The sequence below is a fragment of the Phyllobates terribilis genome, unplaced genomic scaffold, assembly GCF_046119375.1.
Source record: "Phyllobates terribilis strain yellow unplaced genomic scaffold, ASM4611937v1 Scaffold_2__4_contigs__length_985480577, whole genome shotgun sequence".
NCBI lineage: Eukaryota > Metazoa > Chordata > Amphibia > Anura > Dendrobatidae > Phyllobates > Phyllobates terribilis.
Window position 1 is genome coordinate 710,126,634 of NW_027362762.1, and position 23,715 is coordinate 710,150,348.

The 23,715-nt window shown below is 41.7% G+C and overlaps 1 protein-coding gene across 2 annotated transcripts in view; it reads right to left on the minus strand.

Annotated features, from left to right (window-relative positions):
- Positions 1 to 23,715, minus strand: part of MAGI3 (membrane associated guanylate kinase, WW and PDZ domain containing 3) — a 362,774-nt gene that overhangs the window by 185,978 nt on the left and 153,081 nt on the right. For both annotated transcript variants that reach the window (XM_073667169.1, XM_073667171.1), the window contains exon 2: positions 100 to 216. In XM_073667169.1, the coding sequence (XP_073523270.1) occupies positions 100 to 216 (117 nt within the window). The remainder of the gene's footprint in view (positions 1 to 99; positions 217 to 23,715) is intronic.

The window sequence follows — 23,715 nt, forward strand, 5'->3', positions numbered from 1 at the left end:
TGAATTAAAAGTTTGGTTTCTTTTGTAGAATTCTAGACCATCTATTTTTGGAGACGGTAATCATTTATAATATTTTTCATAGTTTGAGTTGGTACTCACAAGGTATCGTTCTTAGGTAAAGGTTATCTCTTATCACTTGCTGTAGCTTATGGTCTATGGATCCCTTCTGGAACTGTAGGCTCAGATAGTGACGAAGATCTTTATTAATAACTTTACCTGTAAAAATAAAAGAAACCTTGTTAGAATTTCTGCATCCACTTAACTTGTTTCCAGCAAGAGCAATTTGTTTCACAGTGCCATGGTCTGGAGTACAGTCCGGTCCTCCGAGGCAGCCGGTCTGCAATTCTGCGCCTGGCATTCTCAGCTCGGCATCCTGGGTGCCTCGGGGCTTGCTAGCGTCTCTGGCACCTCACGAGTCCTGGTGACTGCCACACAAGACGTTGCATGACCTAGAAAGTGTAAGAGGTGTCCAGGATGCCAGGAATATCAGCAGTGAAGACTGGCTTCTACTGAGGAAAAAACTGGACCACAACAGTGTGAATTAAATGGCTTAAATCTAATTTACAGCATAAAACATTTATAGAGACTTTAGTGAATATTTCCTTAAAGAAGTTGTCTAGGATTAGAAAATAGATTCATTAGGAAACCTGACAGTAGCAAATTCCCCTCTCTAGGTGAAGAACACATGAAGGCTGTCTGTGATCAGATCATGCATGTATATAGGGGGAGTCGACAGGTCTGAGATATGTGACAAGCCTCAGACTTGAGAGAGCATAGAAGAAGAGATTTAAAGGGAATCAGGATTAGGATTTTACCACGTAATATGAGAGCGGCATAATGTAGGGCCAAAGATCCTGATTCCAGCAATGTGTCACTTACTGGGCTGCTTGCTGTAGTTTTGATAAAATCACAGTTTTATCAGCAGGAGATAATCACTAGAAAACTAGTAAACCTGCAGCCAGGTAGTCCTCCATATTTATGAGCTCTGTATAACCCCGCCCCCACCACTGATTGGCAGCTTTCTGTGCACACTGTATGTTGACAGTAAGCTGCTAATTAGGTGTCGGCGGGGTTATTTTGAGCTGAAAATTCAGCTAATAGCTAGATCTGCAGCAGATAAAACAGTGATTTTATCAAAATGACAGCAAGCAGCCTGGTAAGTGATACACTGCTGTAATCAAGGTCTCTGCCCCTACATTATGCTGCTCTCAGATGAGGTTGCAAAAATCTGGTGACAGATTCCCTTTAAATGTTACAAGTAATTCCAATTTATAATTTCACTTTACACATGATTTCTTAATTTTTTTTCATATGACATTAGCTGATCTTACAGGGAAGCTATCATTATAAACGGCATATGGATTAAATCAGGTTTTTGAGTTAAATGTATTTTTTAACAAATTTTGACGATTTTCTTTTTTTTTTTCTTTTTTTAACATTGCATAATTTTCATTAAAAAGTAAAATGAGTAATCTTTCAATTTTCACACTGGCCACTGGGGCATTTTAAACTCATACTTCCTGTTTCAGGAAACAACGCATGCACATACCACAATGGTCAAACCCGACCTTATATTTTGTATTGAAGTGTCTAATGAACCTGTTGAAAGGTCATTGTGAAGGGAGAGAGCAGGGTAAGCTGTGATATTGCCTATTGTCAATGGTGGATCCTGTGTTATCAGCTGTATATAGAGGTGTTGCCTGTAATCCTACCCATATTGATAATAAAACTCCTGTAAATGCTTCCTGAAAGGACAGGAAGTCTAAGTCTAATAAAGTCCATCAACACTGAAAATTGCATTTTTTTTATAAAAATTGTGATATGAAAAAAATGCCTTTTTTAAATACATGCAACACAAAACCCTGATTTAAACAATAGGTGATTTTTTGATAACAGCTTCCCATTAGATATGACCTTTATTTGTTGGTTTATTTGCAGGATCCTATCCCTATGACATACTCACTACACAGTAAATGTACAAAACAAAAAATGGTCTCTCCAATACATAACAATGAACTGCACTGAGGCAGTGAGATAGTCTTGTCCTAATATCACCAAAGGAGGAAAACAGCTGTTCTATATAAGAAAATCGGAGCTAATCTAGTTAACATTCCAGACACTCTCTAGATACAAATGTAGCAGCAGTATTGCAGGTTACTTACTCACTGACATTTTTTTTTTTTAGCTAATTTAGTCATTTTCATGTTTCCTTTATACGCACGTTGCCCTGCTTCTCTCTATAGAGATTTAATGTAAGAACTTCCTTTTGTGCAAGATAAAGCCTCAAAAGATTTGTAGTGAATACATCTCAGCCCAAGCATTGTATATGGACCTATTTCTGGAATGCATGCCTCCCAATGGGCTCCATTTGTCAGATCGCGTCAAGCTAGTGAACATTTGACAAACTTCCCGATAGCTGAATCACTGCCATGTCTTTTGATTGTGGTCATGAATCAAAACCTGAAGAGCATAGTGAGAAACCTATTTTATTCTGGAAGATGTCAGCCAAATATAGAAACTGTGCAGAGTTTGCAAATGTTTTACATAACTCGGTAGAAAGATGTACGCTTAATGACTTCCCAAAGTGCGCCATTGACCGGTAAAAGCACTGATCCATCAAAAAAATGTGATAAGTCCAAAAAAAAAGTCTCTGTAATTCCTTAATATTTTCCTTTCCTCCTTTTATCGAATTTTAGCAATAAATAGGAGCAGAAGGGTGGCTCAGTGGTTCTCTACAGTGCCTTGCGGCAATGCAGTCCAGTATTGAGATCCGACCAAGGGCAACAACTTTATGGAGATTTATGTTCTCCCCATTTGGAGTTTCCGACTGCTTCTCAATCTGTTCCACACCCTGTTTCCACCCTCAATGACAGGATCCTGGAGCAGAAACTGATGACAGAATTCCAATGCCAACTATTCAAAGAGTCCATTGGGTCTACCCTTCTTCCGGGAACCTCTAAGACATTCCAGGAAGAGTTAACGTTAGAGTTGATGTGCGATTCGTAAGACCTAATCCATCGTCCAAGTCAGTAATCTGTGGCCAACACAACCACCACCACCACTATGTTTTGCACACAATGTTACGACAGACAACTTAATGGCAATTTTGGTAAAAAAAAAAAGCTGAATTGTAAACAAACACTTCTCAAAATTCTGCCGTACACCAGTAACACAAAATCTCTGCAGTCTTCGTGCATAACACAGGATATCTTGATAGCTGATAGCTACGATGACCTATTACCTACGGTCACCGAATATTGATGACTTAACTGTAAGGACTTTCTCTTCTTTCTCACAATACCCTTTGAGATAAAATTATTCTGTAGTTATCCATGGTCAAGACAGTAATCGGAGATCTATGAACATTAAATGGCCATAACGATCCAACTAAATTAGTAAACAGGGAGCGTCAGTATGAAGCATACAGAGTCATACTAAGGTTAATAGTATTACACATCCAAAATCTTAGTGAGTGCTATTACAATGCTCTGACCCCACTCGGCAAGAAAGTAGGCCGGCAGATGCTTAGGTAAATTGTCTGTAATAGCTTTCCATGACACAGTGAGGTCATTGTTTAGCCATAGAATTGGCGTGTTAACATGTTTACATAAAATCGTGGCCAGGACGTGATTTTCTGATGAATGTTTCTTGTCTGACATCCATGTTTAACAAGATGCTGGTGAAGGAGACATTCCTAATGATCTGCCTTTGAAGAGGTAACGATCAGAGATATATTGGAACATTTGCTCACAAAAAAACACTGATGTAGAAAGATCCAAGCGACAGGACAGAGCAAAAAAAAAAAGGAAACATTAATTGTAAGCTTATGATGAATGGACATACAACTTTTAATAAAAATGTCTCTCCTATCCTTAAAGGGGAATCTGTCAGCAGGTTTTAGCTATGTAATATGTAGGGGCTAATAGCACGATTCCAGTAATGTGTCATTTACTGGGCTTAGTACAGTGTTTTAATCAGCAGGAGATCACTACAGGACTAGATGCCTTGTGTCTCCTAGTCAACTTCTGTGCAACTCCACCCCCACCACTGATCAGCAGCTGTAAATATACAGTGTACACAGAAAGCTGCCAATCAGTTGAGCGTGCGGGATTATACAGGGCTCAGCATTCAGAGAACGGGTAGATATGCAGCAGAGAAAATATGGATTGTGTATCAAAATGGCAGAATGCAGACAAGCAAGTGGCACAACACATCGCTGGAATCAGGTGTCACGCAAGGTGTGGGAAAGACTTAGTGGAACACAAAGGGAAGGGGGGAAAGGGATCCCAGACTCTAGGGAAAGGGGGAAGTGGAGACCTCCTAGGCTGGTCTAGTATCACCCTGTCTCCACTAACGTCCCTATATAAGTTCTTCACCAATCGCCGCATGCGAACCTCGCCCTGTCTTTCCCTAGCGTTAGGCCCTGGCTAGGGAAGGGAGGGGGATGAGCGCTAGTCAATCCTCACTGACCACTAAAGACAACAAGGGGGACAAACAAGGGAAGATAGCTTAGCTTTTAGTCGACTTCAGAGAGATGAACACCCGTCCTCATAGCTCCAGAGAGGATGAAGTAATGTACTTGCTCCGAGTCTTCACAAAGGGTAATGAGTATCGCCGGCACCTCCCTCAAGCAGACAGAAGGTATTTATATACCCAGGCCAGGGTGTTAATTAGTCAGAGGAAGGTAGCCGCTGGGTCCTAGAGAGACATCCTCTAAGAAGGTGTCTGTAATGCCAACAGTACAGATCTCCTGCAACCAACTGCAGGGCGACTGTCTGTCACCTCTGACACACCTGTGACATATGGGTCATGATTAAACGTCATGTAGTTTCAGTTGCAACCCAACTCAGGAGGCACCTGTCTACAATTGTTCTAAAGCCCCAACATTCCGACTTTATTCCGAGATTTAGTCTGCAATTACTGAAACATAAGCTGCCCATACAAGAGATAAAAGTTGGCTGAAATGGACAATTTTGTCTACGTGAAAGATTGTTCGCGATGGTTGACGCCAGATTTTCACCTGCCGAAAATGCCATCTGTCAGGTTGGAAAATTTTGTCTGTAGTTGGTTGAAAATAGATGTGTATGACAATCCGGAATGTTGATGGATAAACCATTTGTATAAATGGTATGACAGACACTTGATTGGTCACTTTCTAGCTGATCTGCATGGACATAGACTAGGTTTAGGCTAGGGTCACACGACTGTATATTCTCTCATCCGAGAAAATTGCTCTGAATGTGCCAATTACACTCTGAGAGTGTGATCCGATTCTCTCAAATGAGAAGATGGAGAAAAAAAGGTCTCCATCTTCTCCATGGTGTCAGTCTGTGGAAAAAGGACTGCACTTGGATTTCATTTGAGTGCAGTCCGATGTTTTCCATAAACTCATTGACTTGCATGACAAAGTGTGATCAGAATATCGGATCAAACTTGGGTACGCTGCAATTTTTTCCACGGACTTGCTCAGTCCAAGGAAAAAATTGGACATCTGCATGGCCCCATAAAATAACATTGGTCCGAATGTGATGAGATGTTTTGTCAGATTGCCCTTGGACCATTAATACGGTCGTCTGCACGAGTCCTTAGAGGGTTGTTAAATTGGTGGGTTTGAGTTATGAGTAAAATATAGGGGCAGGCTAGTCCTCCTAAATTTTAGTTATAACCATCTCCACAGAGATCTACTAAATTGAGACCAGGGGTGTCTGGGTAAGCATTGTAAAGGGAGCTGCAAGGATCTATGAGGGCAAGCATTATTTCTTCTATTAGATTACTGCAGTCGGAGCACTTTAAAAAATACATTTATATTCCCTAAAAAAAACTAAATCCAAGCAAGACGTTTTTTAAAATGAGCCCTTCACAGCAATCACTAGGCTGCATATGAATCTTTACGGAGGATCTCAGAGGCGGAAATATGTTTGGAAATCTATTAGTGAGTGGTGATCATGGGGACTTGTTATGGCTTCCGGTCATTAATCTTATTGATAAACCCTATGGTAACGGCTCCCCAGCCTAATGTGGCTGCTTACAGGAAACAATAAATTGCTATCAATGGGAAAAAGATAAAACTTTGTGAGTTTAATGTCCCATTAATAATTTAATTAGGCAAAAGTGCTCTACAATGCACATAAAACAATGTCCACATTATTGATAACCACCACCATCATAAACGTGGATGACAATGTGTGTGACTGTTCGGCCCTTCCGTCAATCTGAGAATACCCAATACTCTCCCATAAGCCAGAAGATAAGTGAGACTCCATTGAACAGTGTGCTGCTTCTATTAAGTGCTGGATACTGTCATTTGTATTCATTTGGGTTGACGTCTTCTACCATTCGAAAAATAAACAGCTTTATGTAGAAAGAGCTTAATACAGCAAAAAGAAGATGAAACGACTATTTTGATCTTAAAACTCTTAAGATCGATCCCATGACAATAACAAATGCCTTAAAAAAAAACAACAAAGAAACTGAATGCAAAAGCTCGAGAGTCCGTATAGCTATATGGAAGACGTTATGTCCTTTGTTAAAACTGAGCAGAAGATGAGACAAAACACTTTATCTCAAGAGATTCTCCGAGTTATTAAAGTGCTTTCACTTGGACAGTGTTGAAACGAAACGGAAGACGACATCTTTACAAGAACCACCAACAGCAACCAAGAGATCACTGTAATTGGCTGCCAGAGTTGGATTTATTCAGCTCTCAAGAAAAAAACTAAACAAACAAATTGACTTCAGCTGCCCAGAGAACAGATTTCCTAAGGTCTGCTGGAGGTTTTATCATCAAACAAAATGGTGGTTGTGGACAAGCCGAGAAATGTGAGACGTGAAGATAATTACCAGCTGGCTCGCACATTACAATATGACAGCATTACAGCAATGGGTTTTAAAGGGGCACAGTGACATTTCAAATAGCACTCCAGTGTTATTGGCAAGGCCCAAGGGGGATTCAAGGAACACTCACGGGAATGTCAAACTCAAACACACAGAGGGCCAAAATGAAAAACTTGGACAAAGTCGCTGGCCAGCCAGTATACAGTGTAATGGGCCCTACATAGTCCTCCATACAGAATAATGGGCCCCACATAGTCCTCCATACAGAATAATGGGCCCCACATAGTCCTAAATACAGAATAATGGGCCCCACATAGTCCTCCATACAGAATAATGGGCCCCACATAGTCCTCCATACAGAATAATGGGCCCCACATAGTCCTCCATACAGAATAATGGGCCCCACATAGTCCTCCATACAGAATAATGGGCCCCACATAGTCCTCTATACAGAATAATGGGCCCCACATAGTCCTCCATACAGAATAATGGGCCCCACATAGTCCTCTATACAGAATAATGGGCCCCACATAGTCCTCTATACAGAATAATGGGCCCCACATAGTCCTCTATACAGAATAATGGGCCCCACATAGTCCTCCATACAGAATAATGGGGCACCACACAGTCCTCTATACATAAAAATGGACCCTACATAGTCCTCCATACAGAAAAATGGCACCACACAGCCCTCCATACATAAAAATGGACCCTACATAGTCCTCCATACAGAAAAATGGCCCCACATAGTCCTCCATACAGAATAATGGGCCCCACATAGTCCCCCATACAGAATAATGGGCCCCACATAGTCCCCCATACAGAATAATGGGCCCCACATAGTCCCCCATACAGAATAATGGGCCCCACATAGTCCCCCATACAGAATAATGGGCCCCACATAGTCCCCCATACAGAACAATGGGCCCACATAATCCTCCATAAAGAAAAAAGGCCCAACATAGGGGTGGTGGTTCTGGTGTCGCAGGCCAAATAAAACCACCCTGCGGGCCAGATTTGGCTCACGGGCCGGAGTTTGACATGTATGACTTAAGAGAATTCAGAGATCATGCAAAATCCTTCCCGCCATGCACTTGGCATTAGAGATGGAAGAATGCGTTCACAGGACTCTGCTCATAAACCAGCTCAGTAATCTGTGTCCGCTGGACAGAAGGGCCTGCAAATTTCCTTACCTCCCAGCTCTTCTTTAGATTAGTCGGGCTGGCGTGACGTCATGTGTGTGCGCCACGCGGCACTGATGACGTTATGCTTGCTTGGCTAATCAAAAGAAAATCCCTTTCAAAGGAAACTTATCATCAGAAAATGACCACAGGTTTCAGTGTCAAATCTTTAGTATTTTTTTTTCATAACAAAATCTGTATTAAAAATAATCTTGCAATTTTCACACTAGCCACTGTTTTTTTTTTTAGACAAACTTCCTGCTGTTTCAGGAAACAACACCTGTACATAGCTGGTCAGATCAAAACTATCTTTTGTATTAAAGCTTTGCTGAAATCTTTTCCTGACTGGACAGGGAGTATGAATCTAAAAAAAGCCTGCTTTGCCAGTGTAAAGTTTGCAAGATAGCATTTTTTTTTTTTAAAGCGAACCTGACAGCTGAGAAATGCTGCCCAATCCGTGGGCAGCATGTATCAGGCGCTGGCTGTATGAACTCTGCCAGGTAGGTTTCACTCTGAAATGCTGCAGATTGACAGGGCTCTGCTTATGTGCACATATAAGCAGGCACCTATAAATCCAAGGCAGCGGAAAGAGAAGCATGTCTTTCACTGAAACACTGCAGCGTTTCAAAGTCAAAAATGCCTGGCTGAGTTCATACAACAGTGCCCGATGCATGCTGCACACGGATTTGGCAGCATGTATCAGCTCAAAGTTTCACTTTGTTTTTTTCTTATATATACACACACATATATATATATATATATAAAAAACAAAGTTAGTAAACTTGCAATTTTTCTTACACTTGCCACCCGGGCATTTTTTAGACTCATCAAAAGGGTTGTCCAGTCAAAAATTACAAGTCTGCAGTCATTATATGTGACTGCAGACTTGTTAATTATCACATTGAGTGCTGTGAGAATTCGTCTGTGTCAGAGCTGGGAAGAGCAGTCAAAGTAGGTGACAAGCATACTCCAGGCCACAACTAGGCTCTTTCCGGCTCATTTAATACACTAGTATTGAGCGAGGCCGCGCCAATCTAGTCGGATTATGGCCGGGAGTATGCATAATGAATACTTGCGGTCACATGACCGCCGTTCCCAGCACAGACATCAGAGAATTCTTACAGCGCACAGTGAGCGTGATGTTAGAATTCACAAGTCTGCAGTCACACATAGTGACTGCAGACTTGTAGTTTTAGACAGGACAACCCTTTTAATTCTTGAACATTCAGGAAGAGTTCTCTGCAAGACTAAATTGACCTTTGCACATGCACAATAGATCCTTCAATGCAAAAGATAAGGTCAGAGTCTGTTAGTTGTGACTCGTGTACACGTGTTGTTTCCTGAAACAAAATGGGAAGCCAGAATCTAAAAAAAAGCCCAAGTGGCCAATGTGAAAATTGCAATCTGAAATACAGATTGTGAAATAAAAAAATAAAAAACAATTAGCATACAAATACAATTTAGATTCAGATACTTTTATTTATTTAAATGCATCCCTGACCTTGTGAGACTTCTATTAATAACATGTATGTCAGGAAAGCACCAAACTCTTTACCCTTAGGTAATCTCCAGAATACAAAATTCTAGAAGACTGTCTGGGCTCTAGAGAATGAATTACATGGGGGAGGAAATGCTACTGAGGAAGGCTGTCAAAATATATTATGCAAAATGGATTTTTTTAAAATCTCTCTGTTTATAAAGGGGATATTTAAAAGAGTGAACTATGGGACTCCTGTCCTTCTGGCATATATTCCTTATCCAGCAAGAATGAAGAATTGGAGCGGCTAGCGGGGCAGAGCGGAATAGTGAGAGATTCACAGGGGATGACGCAGCGCTTCTTCAGACTTGTCCTGCTTTGACATCTCAGCTCTTGGAAGTGCATCAGATCTTCACATGGATGTAGACTGCAGAGGCCATCGTGGGGATAATTTCCACATCTGATGCTATATAGATACTTTATTTTATAGTATTAAACAGAAGTCCCTCAACTTGTACAGCCAAAGGCAAATCTAATGCTGGTGATGAGAAACCTGGAATACTCGCGTTACGGAAACATCTTGGGTTTTTCATCCGTTCTATATTTATCAGCTTGGAGAGTTTAATGAGGAAAAATCCTATTCTTCTAGAAGATGAGGTTGCTCTGATGAAATACATAACTTCAATTTTCAGGAATCGCTGAACCCTGCTTAATGTGCTTTCTGGGAAAATGACAGGGGCACAATAGATAGCTTTGTGGCGTTCTGTCAGAAGGATGAAGTGGAGACACAATGCCTGGGCTATTTGTGGGCTGCCGGGCCACTGTGGATCTGCTGATATGACAGATTTGCTAATGACATCTGACAGGAGTGTCACAAAGCAATGATTGTGAAAGACCTCACTGGAAAATAAGATTGCTAGAAAAATATTTTCTTTAGAGAGGCACAAGAATCAAAGAGACAATTATACCATTGTCTGCTATAGTGTGAACCAGACCTTTCATATTTACATGGCGGTAGGATAATGAACATGTCTATGCCACCTCCGGATGTAAATCCCCATAGGATTCAGATACCCGAGGAACGTTCCTGAGGAGATAATCCTATGTTATGTTGTGTGTGCTGTATTACAAATCTACATGGTAGATGGAAAATTATACTTGCATTCACGTGTTGTCATCAGAATAAAAATCATTATCTGTAGGGAACGGCCTAAACGTAAAGGGAACGCATCAAGTTCTAAATGGACCTCCTGCTGTAATCTACATCATAAACATAAGCTTAAAGGGGCTGGTAAATGCTAACTTACTGATCGGCGGGTTTCCTACCACTGGGACCCACAAAGATTGGTAGAAAAGGAAATGTTTTTTTCCACAACGGGGAACTCTTATCCTTGTTGCAAAATGGAGAAGCAGGTCAGACATCTTACTTCCACTTCATTCATTCTCTTTAGGGTTGCCGGAAATAGCCGAACACAGGGCTCAGCACCGATCGGAGTGGCAGTCGAACATTCACACTGCCATTCCACCACGTTGAGAATTCTCCATTATGCTTATCGGTGCAGCTTTAAAGGGTCAGATCCCCCTACTGATCAGCAAGTTATCACCAATCTTATGGATCGCTTTTACCGGACAACCCTTTTACTTCAGACTATGAAAACTGTAAAAATATTAATTATTTAACTTTATGGAGCTGAATGCAAATACCCGATGAACAGTCCAATGGGCGGGTACGGACCTTTCCTTTCTGCCTCCGGCAATGAAGAAAATCCAACCCCCTTGCCTTGATTGAGGAGTATGAGGTCTCTTACGTCATCCACATTCAGTAGTAAGGTCCTGTTCACACTGCATTTCTTCAGTGCATTCAGGAGGTTTTCCCTGAAACCCCCTAAAAACAGGAATCAGACGGCACCCCTGATGGGACTAAAGAATGAAAAGACACTATTGGAGTCCAAGCAAAATCGGAATTGCAATCTTTTCTGAAAGTGTCAATCTTGGCAAAGAAATGTGGTCTGCTACATTTCTGTACCGGTCTAAAAATAAGGACACTATCAGAAAAAAACTACAATTGGAGTTCACTTGACCCGTGTCGTTGCAGTCTCTGGACTGATGAATACCATTTTCTGGGGGATTCACATGGAACCCCAGATCTACTACAGAAACGCACTGTAAACAGGGCTTTAGTGTCACAATCAGAGTTGTGGAGTCTGAGTCCATTTTGGTGGAGTCCGTATAAAATGGACCGACACTTAAAATAAATAAAAAATTGTAGTACAATCCAGAATGTGCTGTAAATGTTTTCATAAGAATTTTTGGGAAAGTTATGAAATGTCCCATAATGTCTGTTCTGTTCCTGATCTAAGGATCTCAGCTTTTAGTTGAGATGATTGTGCTGCACTTTATGTACACGCTCAGTAGAGAGATGAATCTGTGCTGCGCTTTATGTACACGCTCAGTAGTGAGATGAATCTGTGCTGCGCTTTATGTACACGCTCAGTAGTGAGATGAATCTGTGCTGCACTTTATGTACACGCTCAGTAATGAGATGAATCTGTGCTGCGCTTTATGTACATGCTCAGTAGTGAGATGAATCTGTACTGCACTTTATGTACACGCTCAGTAATGAGATGAATCTGTGCTGCGCTTTATGTACACGCTCAGTAGTGAGATGAATCTGTGCTGCGCTTTATGTACATGCTCAGTAGTGAGGCAGTGCGATGAATCTGTGCCGCACTTTATGTACATGGTCAGTAGTGAGGCAGTGAGATGAATCTGTGCTGCACTTTATGTACACGCTCAGTAGTGAGGCAGTGAGATGAATCTGTGCTGCACTTTATGCACATGCTCAGTATTGAGGCAGTGAGATGAATCTGTGCTGCACTTTATGTACATGCTCAGTATTGAGGCAGTGAGATGAATCTGTGCTGCACTTTATGTACATGCTCAGTATTGAGGCAGTGAGATGAATCTGTGCTGCAGTTTATGTACACGCTCAGTAGTGAGGCAGTGAGATGAATCTGTGCCGCACTTTATGTACACGCTCAGTAGTGAGGCAGTGAGATGAATCTGTGCTGCACTTTATGTACACGCTCAGTAGTGAGGCAGTGAGATGAATCTGTGCTGCACTTTATGCACATGCTCAGTAGTGAGATGAATCTCTGCTGCACTTTATGTACATGCTCAGTAGTGAGGCAGTGAAATGAATCTGTGCTGCACTTTATGTACATGCTCAGTATTGAGGCAGTGAGATGAATCTGTGCTGCACTTTATGTACACGCTCAGTAGTGAGGCAGTGAGATGAATCTGTGCTGCAGTTTATGTACACGCTCAGTAGTGAGGCAGTGAGATGAATCTGTGCTGCACTTTATGTACATGCTCAGTAGTGAGGCAGTGACATGAATCTGTGCCGCACTTTATGTACACGCTCAGTAGTGAGGCAGTGAGATGAATCTGTGCTGCACTTTATGCACATGCTCAGTAGTGAGATGAATCTCTGCTGCACTTTATGTACACGCTCAGTAGTGAGGCAGTGAGATGAATCTGTGCTGCACTTTATGTACATGCTCAGTAGTGAGGCAGTGAGATGAATCTGTGCTGCACTTTATGTACATGCTCAGTAGTGAGGCAGTGAGATGAATCTGTGCTGCACTTTATGTACATGCTCAGTAGTGAGATGAATCTGTGCTGCACTTTATGCACATGCTCAGTAGTGAGATGAATCTGTGCTGCACTTTATGTACATGCTCAGTAGTGAGGCAGTGAGATGAATCTGTGCTGCACTTTATGCACATGCTCAGTAGTGAGATGAATCTCTCTGCACTTTATGTACATGCTCAGTAGTGAGGCAGTGAGATGAATCTGTGCTGCACTTTATGTACATGCTCAGTAGTGAGGCAGTGAAATGAATCTGTGCTGCACTTAATGTACATGCTCAGTATTGAGGCAGTGAGATGAATCTCTGCTGCAGTTTATGTACATGCTCAGTAGTGAGGCAGTGAGATGAATCTGTGCTGCAGTTTATGTACACGCTCAGTAGTGAGGCAGTGAGATGAATCTGTGCTGCACTTTATATACTCGCTCAGTAGTGAGGCAGTGAGATGAATCTGTGCTGCACTTTATGTACATGCTAAGTATTGAGGCAGTGAGATGAATCTGTGCTGCAGTTTATGTACATGCTCAGTATTGAGGCAGTGAGATGAATCTGTGCTGCAGTTTATGTACATGCTCAGTATTGAGGCAGTGAGATGAATCTGTGCTGCAGTTTATGTACATGCTCAGTAGTGAGGCAGTGAGATGAATCTGTGCTACACTTTATGTACATGCTCAGTAGTGAGATGAATCTGTGCTGCACTTTATATACATGCTCAGTATTGAGGCAGTGAGATGAATCTGTAATGCACTTTATAAACTCGCTCAGTAGTGAGGCAGTGAGATGAATCTGTGCCGCACTTTATGTACATGGTCAGTAGTGAGGCAGTGAGATGAATCTGTGCTGCAGTTTATGTACACGCTCAGTAGTGAGGCAGTGAGATGAATCTGTGCTGCAGTTTATGTACACGCTCAGTAGTGAGGCAGTGAGATGAATCTGTGCTGCACTTTATGTACACGCTCAGCAGTGAGATGAATCTGTGCTGCACTTTATGTACATGGTCAGTAGTGAGGCAGTGCGATGAATCTGTGCTGCACTTTATGCACATGCTCAGTAGTGAGATGAATCTCTGCTGCACTTTATGTACACGCTCAGTAGTGAGGCAGTGAGATGAATCTGTGCTGCACTTTATGCACATGCTCAGTAGTGAGATGAATCTCTGCTGCAGTTTATGTACACGCTCAGTAGTGAGGCAGTGAGATGAATCTGTGCTGCAGTTTATGTACATGCTCAGTAGTGAGGCAGTGAGATGAATCTGTGCTACCCTTTATGTACATGCTCAGTAGTGAGATGAATCTGTGCTGCACTTTATGTACACGCTCAGTAGTGAGGCAGTGAGATGAATCTGTGCTGCACTTTATGCACATGCTCAGTAGTGAGATGAATCTCTGCTGCACTTTATGTACATGCTCAGTAGTGAGGCAGTGAGATGAATCTGTGCTGCACTTTATGCACATGCTCAGTAGTGAGATGAATCTGTGCTGCACTTTATGTACATGCTCAGTAGTGAGGCAGTGAGATGAATCTGTGCTGCACTTTATGTACATGCTCAGTAGTGAGGCAGTGAGATGAATCTGTGCTGCAGTTTATGTACATGCTCAGTAATGAGGCAGTGAGATGAATCTGTGCTGCACTTTATGTACTCGCTCAGTAGTGAGGCAGTGAAATGAATCTGTGCTGCACTTTATATACTCGCTCAGTAGTGAGGCAGTGAGATGAATCTGTGCTGCACATTATGTACATGCTCAGTAGTGAGGCAGTGAGATGAATCTGTTCTGCACTTTATGTACATGCTCAGTAGTGAGGCAGTGAGATGAATCTGTGCCGCACTTTATGTACATGCTCAGTAGTGAGGCAGTGAGATGACTCTGTGCTGCACTTTATGTACATGCTCAGTAGTGAGATGAATCTGTGCTGCACTTTATGTACTCGCTCAGTAGTGAGGCAGTGAGATGAATCTGTGCTGCACTTTATGTACAAGCACAGTAGTGAGGCAGTGAGATGAATCTGTGCTGCACTTTATGTACATGCTCAGTATTGAGGCAGTGAGATGAATCTGTGCTGCACTTTATGTACATGCTCAGTATTGAGGCAGTGAGATGAATCTGTGCTGCACTTTATGTACATGCTCAGTATTGAGGCAGTGAGATGAATCTGTGCTGCACTTTATATACTCGCTCAGTAGTGAGGCAGTGAGATGAATCTGTGCCGCACTTTATGTATATGGTCAGTAGTGAGGCAGTGAGATGAATCTGTGCTGCACTTTATGTACATGCTCAGTATTGAGGCAGTGAGATGAATCTGTGCTGCACTTTATATACTCGCTCAGTAGTGAGGCAGTGAGATGAATCTGTGCTGCACTTTATGTACATGCTAAGTATTGAGGCAGTGAGATGAATCTGTGCTGCAGTTTATGTACTCGCTCAGTAGTGAGGCAGTGAGATGAATCTGTGCTGCACTTTATGTACTCGCTCAGTAGTGAGGCAGTGAGATGAATCTGTGCTGCACTTTATGTACAAGCACAGTAGTGAGGCAGTGAGATGAATCTGTGCTGCACTTTATGCACATGCTCAGTAGTGAGGCAGTGAGATGAATCTGTGCTGCACTTTATGTACATGCTCAGTAGTGAGGCAGTGAGATGAATCTGTGCTGCACTTTATGTACATGCTCAGTATTGAGGCAGTGAGATGAATCTGTGCTGCACTTTATGTACATGCTCAGTATTGAGGCAGTGAGATGAATCTGTGCTGCACTTTATATACTCGCTCAGTAGTGAGGCAGTGAGATGAATCTGTGCTGCACTTTATGTACATGCTAAGTATTGAGGCAGTGAGATGAATCTGTGCTGCAGTTTATGTACATGCTCAGTATTGTGGCAGTGAGATGAATCTGTGATGCAGTTTATGTACATGCTCAGTAGTGAGGCAGTGAGATGAATCTGTGCTACACTTTATGTACATGCTCAGTAGTGAGATGAATCTGTGCTGCACTTTATATACATGCTCAGTAGTGAGGCAGTGAGATGAATCTGTAATGCACTTTATAAACTCGCTCAGTAGTGAGGCAGTGAGATGAATCTGTGCCGCACTTTATGTACATGGTCAGTAGTGAGGCAGTGAGATGAATCTGTGCTGCAGTTTATGTACACGCTCAGTAGTGAGGCAGTGAGATGAATCTGTGCTGCAGTTTATGTACACGCTCAGTAGTGAGGCAGTGAGATGAATCTGTGCTGCACTTTATGTACACGCTCAGCAGTGAGATGAATCTGTGCTGCACTTTATGTACATGGTCAGTAGTGAGGCAGTGCGATGAATCTGTGCTGCACTTTATGTACACGCACAGTAGTGAGGCAGTGAGATGAATCTGTGCTGCACTTTATGCACATGCTCAGTAGTGAGATGAATCTCTGCTGCACTTTATGTACATGCTCAGTATTGAGGCAGTGAGATGAATCTGTGCTGCACTTTATGCACATGCTCAGTAGTGAGATGAATCTCTGCTGCAGTTTATGTACACGCTCAGTAGTGAGGCAGTGAGATGAATCTGTGCTGCAGTTTATGTACATGCTCAGTAGTGAGGCAGTGAGATGAATCTGTGCTACCCTTTATGTACATGCTCAGTAGTGAGATGAATCTGTGCTGCACTTTATGTACACGCTCAGTAGTGAGGCAGTGAGATGAATCTGTGCTGCACTTTATGCACATGCTCAGTAGTGAGATGAATCTCTGCTGCACTTTATGTACATGCTCAGTAGTGAGGCAGTGAGATGAATCTGTGCTGCACTTTATGCACATGCTCAGTAGTGAGATGAATCTGTGCTGCACTTTATGTACATGCTCAGTAGTGAGGCAGTGAGATGAATCTGTGCTGCACTTTATGTACATGCTCAGTAGTGAGGCAGTGAGATGAATCTGTGCTGCACTTTATGTACATGCTCAGTAGTGAGGCAGTGAGATGAATCTGTGCTGCACTTTATGTACATGCTCAGTAGTGAGGCAGTGAGATTAATCTGTGCTGCACGTTATGTACACGCTCAGTAGTGAGGCAGTGAGATGAATCTGTGCTGCACGTTATGTACACGCTCAGTAGTGAGGCCGTGAGATGAATCTGTGCTACCCTTTATGTACATGCTCAGTAGTGAGGCAGTGAGATGAATCTGTGCCGCACTTTATGTACATGCTCAGTAGTGAGGCAGTGAGATGAATCTGTGCTGCACTTTATGTACATGCTCAGTAGTGAGGCAGTGAGATGAATCTGTGCTGCACTTTATGTACACGCTCAGTAGTGAGGCAGTGAGATGAATCTGTGCTGCACTTTATATACATGCTCAGTAGTGAGATGAATCTGTGCTGCACTTTATGTACATGCTCAGTAGTGAGGCAGTGAGATGAATCTGTGCTGCACTTTATGTACACGCTCAGTAGTGAGATGAATCTGTGCTGCACTTTATATACATGCTCAGTAGTGAGATGAATCTGTGCTGCATTTTATGTACATGCTCAGTAGTGAGGCAGTGAGATGAATCTGTGCTGCACTTTATGTACACGCTCAGTAGTGAGGCAGTGAGATGAATCTGTGCTACCCTTTATGTACATGCTCTGTAGTGAGGCAGTGAGATGAATCTGTGCTGCACTTTATATACACGCTCAGTAGTGAGCAGTGAGATGAATCTGTGCTACCCTTTATGTATATGCTCAGTAGTGAGGCAGTGAGATGAATCTGTGCTGCACTTTATGTACATGCTCAGTAGTGAGATGAATCTGTGCTACCCTTTATGTATATGCTCAGTAGTGAGGCAGTGAGATGAATCTCTGCTGCACTTTATGTACACGCTCAGTAGTGAGGCAGTGAGATGAATCTCTGCTGCACTTTATGTACTCGCTCAGTAGTGAGGCAGTGAGATGAATCTGTGCTGCACTTTATGTACACGCTCAGTAGTGAGGCAGTGAGATGAATCTGTGCTGCACTTTATGTACACGCTCAGTAGTGAGGCAGTGAGATGAATCTGTGCTGCACTTTATGTACTCGCTCAGTAGTGAGGCAGTGAGATGAATCTGTGCTGCACTTTATGTACATGCTCAGTAGTGAGGCAGTGAGATGAATCTGTGCTGCACTTTATGTACACGCTCAGTAGTGAGGCAGTGAGATGAATCTCTGCTGCACTTTATGTACACGCTCAGTAGTGAGGCAGTGAGATGAATCTGTGCTGCACTTTATGTACACGCTCAGTAGTGAGGCAGTGAGATGAATCTGTGCTGCACTTTATATACATGCTCAGTAGTGAGATGAATCTGTGCTGCACTTTATGTACATGCTCTGTAGTGAGGCAGTGAGATGAATCTGTGCTGCACTTTATGTACACGCTCAGTAGTGAGGCAGTGAGATGAATCTGTGCTGCACTTTATGTACACGCTCAGTAGTGAGATGAATCTGTGCTGCACTTTATGTACACGCTCAGTAGTGAGATGAATCTGTGCTGCACTTTATGTACATGCTCAGTAGTGAGATGAATCTGTGCTACCCTTTATGTATATGCTCAGTAGTGAGGCAGTGAGATGAATCTCTGCTGCACTTTATATACATGCTCAGTAGTTGGGCAGGGCTGTGGAGTAGGCGTCAGGGAAATTGAGGAGTTAGAGGTGTGGCCCTGGTCATAATCCCTCTGCTTAGTAGAAGCCCAGACGTGCATAGGCGAGTCTACTTACAGCCTTTAGGGTAGTGTGAAATGTGCATGGGCCAAGCTTCAGCAGAATGGAGCCAATGCAAGATTCACTAAAAACTAACAAAAGCCTCTTTTTAAAGTTATTCTGGTGTCAGCGAATAAATGTACAATCCTTTGTAAAGTTTTTTTGCATCACTACCTCAAGATCTCTGCTTGCTGCCATTCAATAGGAATTTTCTAATGAAATATCCAATGAGTACATAAATTATACCAGCGAGGGAAAAAAAACATTTAAAAAAGTCAGTATATTCAACACCAAATCATATATTGATTTTTAAAAAATATATTAATTTTGAGTCTAAAATTGGCAACAGAATAGTACATAAGAAGAACCTTCATATAGGTCAACAGAAAAAAAAACAATATGTCAAGAGCCAGAGGCAAATTTCTCAGAATAGCAGGATCTGTCCAGCCTTGATACCCTCTCTAACCGCCCCCTATATAATCCCATGCTACTTTAAGCCCTTTATAAATGGCCTTATAAAGCCTGCAGACAACAATGGAGACACAATTGAGAAATTTGCAATCATTGTACATACGTAACCATGGGAGATAGAAGACTCAAGGTCTTAGACAGTGCCATTGAATATTCCGATATATAGAATAACAGATCTTGACAATAAAATCGCTTCCATTTACCAGGTATACGCCAGTTTTGGTAGTAATTTGCGCCAACAAAAAGTTGCAACTTTTTCCATCACTCTGGAAATTTGAGCAACATCTGGACAGAGAGGCTGTGGTCTCCAAGGGCATTTTTTTTTTTCAAAACTAAGCCTAAAATGGTGAAAATCTTGGCACAAACCAAGGCACACGTTTAATTTTTTTGACGATTACTGAGTCACAAATGCACCAGAATTTATTAAAAGGCGAGTGCGTTAATGAAAAAATGTAATAAAAATAATTCCAATTAAATAAACCAGTCTTAGTAAATGTTGGCCATTGGCTATTGGCCATACACATTGGAATTTTTGCATTCTATATTCCTCCTTTCTGACCACAGATTTTCACAGGAACAAATATCAAAGTAGTTCTATTTTTATTATAATTGCAATTGGAGACTAAAACAAGCTGGCAGCATTACAAAACATATATTGTTCTTAAGTCATCTCCAAGATAAATACTCCGGCAGGAAACATGGGTTTGTTTATCACTATAGAATGTCTGTTGCTTTATTTTATGTACTGTACACATACAAATATTTTTCTCTATATAGCCAAAAAGGAGAATTAACCCAAAATGTATTCCAATGGCAGGTATCCATTTACTTTTACAAAAGCAGAATTCACAAGTAAGAAAAAAACAAAAAGGAACAAAAACAAAAAAGGATGTCCAAGGTCCCTTTTTTATTTTCTTTAGTTTAAGACTCATCATCACTTTTGTATATAGGCTGAATTATCAGACAAAAGCTATGAACAAGAATGGTACGATTAAGCGATTAATAGCTAAAAACAAAATCAGCCCATTTTTTTTTCTAATCCTTGACACTCCTCCTTTACACCTGCAATGCCAGCACTAGAGATGAGCAGATCGCTTTACGTAACCCCGGTCTAGGTCAGTGCACACTGGCCGAGGACAGGAGCGGTGTGACTTTTTTGACCTTCCGGTGTCCTCGGTACAGCATTTGTTTCGCCGGCCTGTTGTGATATCTCGGATGTGCACAGATGAGCCGGGGATCCCGCGAGGTCAGAAATTTGCACAGCTCGTGTCCATGGCCAGAATGCACAGACCTAGACCGTGGCGGCGCAAAGCCTTCTGCTTATCTCAAGCCATCTCATATTGCTGAGACAGTCTAATGTGTATTAGGGTCTGCCGATTCTCGTCATGTCGGATTTCAGACTACAGATCCTTTTGTTCTCCAAGAGATAAGGTGCCTACAGAGAACACAGGAGCGCCCGGCAGAGCAAGTGCCCCAGTGTGTGAAGGAGTCAGGAGAAATAGATGCCAGCTGAACAATCATTTGACAGGCTAATTGGGCTGCCAAGGGCCCACCAATAACCAACTCCAGGGCTCTACTTTTCAGCTTCATGAAAATATCACACAAATTTATATAACAATGAACTAGGTAGATTGTTAAATGAATAAGATGCTGCCTCTGTCTGTACATAGAGATTCACGTATATTATGCCAAGTACCGCTCACATAAGAGAGTGGTGGCCGACTTTTACATAGTGGCCCACCGGAGGATTCTCCTGTTCTCCTGTGGGCCAGTCCAAGCCTGCATCTATTGTCTTGGGACCTCCTCATGGAGCCATGACTGTAAAGCCAGATCCCATTGATGGGACCCTATTGTTGGTCTAGTTGATCCATCAGCCTACTGTCAGGGCTATGATGGCTTTGAGAAGGAGAAAAGCACTATAGACTCTGGTAGTATTCTTGCCTCTGAAAAACACTTTGGCTCAACGCTCGTACTTGTAGTTGTAGCAAGAGGGCACCAAACTGTCAGCCAGAAGAATGAAAAATACCATTCTCAATCTGAAGAGAATATTCATTCCAAGTCCAAATAGGTGATAAATGGAGAAAATGCTCTTCTATAGCATCACAATTCTAATTGTTCTATTAGGACATTTCATTGCCACAGTACTTCAGCTCCATAGGTCTATACCCCATGGTGTTTGTCAGACAGATGTTGCTGAAGACAAGAATGAATACCACATATGGCAACACACTTGCTGGCAGAAATATATAGTAATCTAAAATCAGAAATGTTTCACTATATCACTTGCAAGAACAATTTAGGAGGCCTGGAATAAATGGCTGTTGTACTTGAGCAGCATGCAAAGTATCTTGTACAGAGGATGTCTGGCATCGCTCGGTTTTCTTTTCAGAATTGAAGACAGCGGGTAGTTAACCAGACAGGTCCTTCTTCATATAGGGCTGGGATCAGTAGGGTTGCCATACGTCAGTAAGTCACGGGGTGAATGAGGCAATAAAAAAAACTAGATACTACATATGTGTTTTTTAGTAAAGTACTTGAAAGACTAAGGAATTTGTTTCCCCAAAAAATATTTCAGACCCATAAATAAGACTTTACTTCTGATGAGAATGCATGCAATTATGCTATCAGTAGTTTTGTGGAGGAGAGGGATCATGTTACAGTCTTCTGCACTAGCTCAGTCTATGCTGCGAGAGGGGAGCGAGAGCTGCTAGAGAAAAATACAACCGATCTAAGTACACTGCAACACAGAGAGAGGAAGGGTCACGCAATACCGTAAGGACTTGTTCATAAAGAGAAAAAAAAGGCATTTTACAGTACAAGCAAAGTGGATGAGATTATGAAATCTCACGCTGCTCATTTTTTTCACTGCAAATTTGAACCTTCAAGTCATTTTTACAAATCTGCAGCATGACGGGTCTTTCAGCACTTTTGCAGCGTTTTTCACCCATTCAAATAAATGAGGGAAAAAACACAAATAAAAAAAGAATAAAAAATGCACGCATAAACGAGGCAAAATAAATGCATTTTACGCCGTGCTTTTCTTGCCAACACGCTGTTTTTTTTCAGCCAAAAAAATCAGCAAGTACTGAATGTGTACACATACCTAACGGGTATGGCCACATGGAATGAGGAATTGCCATCTCTCGGTAAAGACCAATTTGCCGATCCACCAAAAAAACAATAGCGAAAAAATAATGAGCACTTTTGTGCAGATCATGATAATTTCTTGGTGGACAGAGCAATGACTTGTTGCACAATTTTTCCACTGATTTCAATGGATAAGTCAAAATCTGCGATGAAATTGTTATGTTGTGGATTTTGCTATGGATCAGCAGCAGATCTGCAGGTGAAGAAAATGGTGTAAGAATAACATGCACCTTTCCAGTCTTCTGCCGCTGCGGTGGCTTCCCTGGTTCCTAGCTGGTCACTGATTACTGACCACAGCAGCAGTGATGTCTAATCATGTGCAGGATCCATATCACCGCCGCTGTGCTCAGATGTTCTGGCGCGTCACTGCTGGAGATGTACCGGCACTAGAGGAAGACTGGGAAGACTTGGCAGAAGAGCACAAAAAGTGTCATATAACGCAGATTGTCCTGTGGATTTAGCATTGAAGTGGATCTATATGCTGCCAATCCAATTATTGTAAACTTAGCGTTATAAGCAGAAAATGAACATTTATAGTAGTAAAATATTAACATTTACAGATGCTACCTTGAATAAGCAGCTTTTTTGTTTTGTGAGAAAGAATAATTTGCAATTTAGAATTCATTAAATTGTTAAAAAAAATCAATATAATTAAAGTGTAAACGTCGTTTTAATTTTTAAATCATAAATTAATAGTACAGATAAAAATAAGAAACAATCATATTATATCAGAGAAATCCGCTTCTTTCTCAAAATCCTTAATTTACGTGTAAAATCTGTATTCAGTGAAGATTTTATAACGTCATTGAGATAGAAGCTAGCAGGTGCTACTGCTGAGATTCTATGAGAAAAACACAGGCCAAGTATAACATATTGAACAGAACATGGTGCCAAGACCAAATGACAGGCACCACGTCCAAAATGCCTACTCAAATAAATGCATACAAAAACAGGAGGACACTTGAGTATAGTGGCAAGCAATTAGTACAATTTTATTTAAATACATCATTCAAGATTTATATCGAAAAAATGTTTAAAATAGCAGAAGGGGGTAAGGTGCAAGGTGCTCAAAACGGGGGGGTACCCTGGGGGGATGAGCGGTATAGAATGGTCAATTAGTCCATATAGTTAGAGAGTCAGCGGTGAGTACATATAACATAGAGCAAAATCATGTACAGTGGCAATCAAAGTTGATACAATGAAATGTACAAAGAGGCCAAAGCCTCATGCAACGAGACCAGATCCTAATACAAAAAAGTATCCTAGTACTAA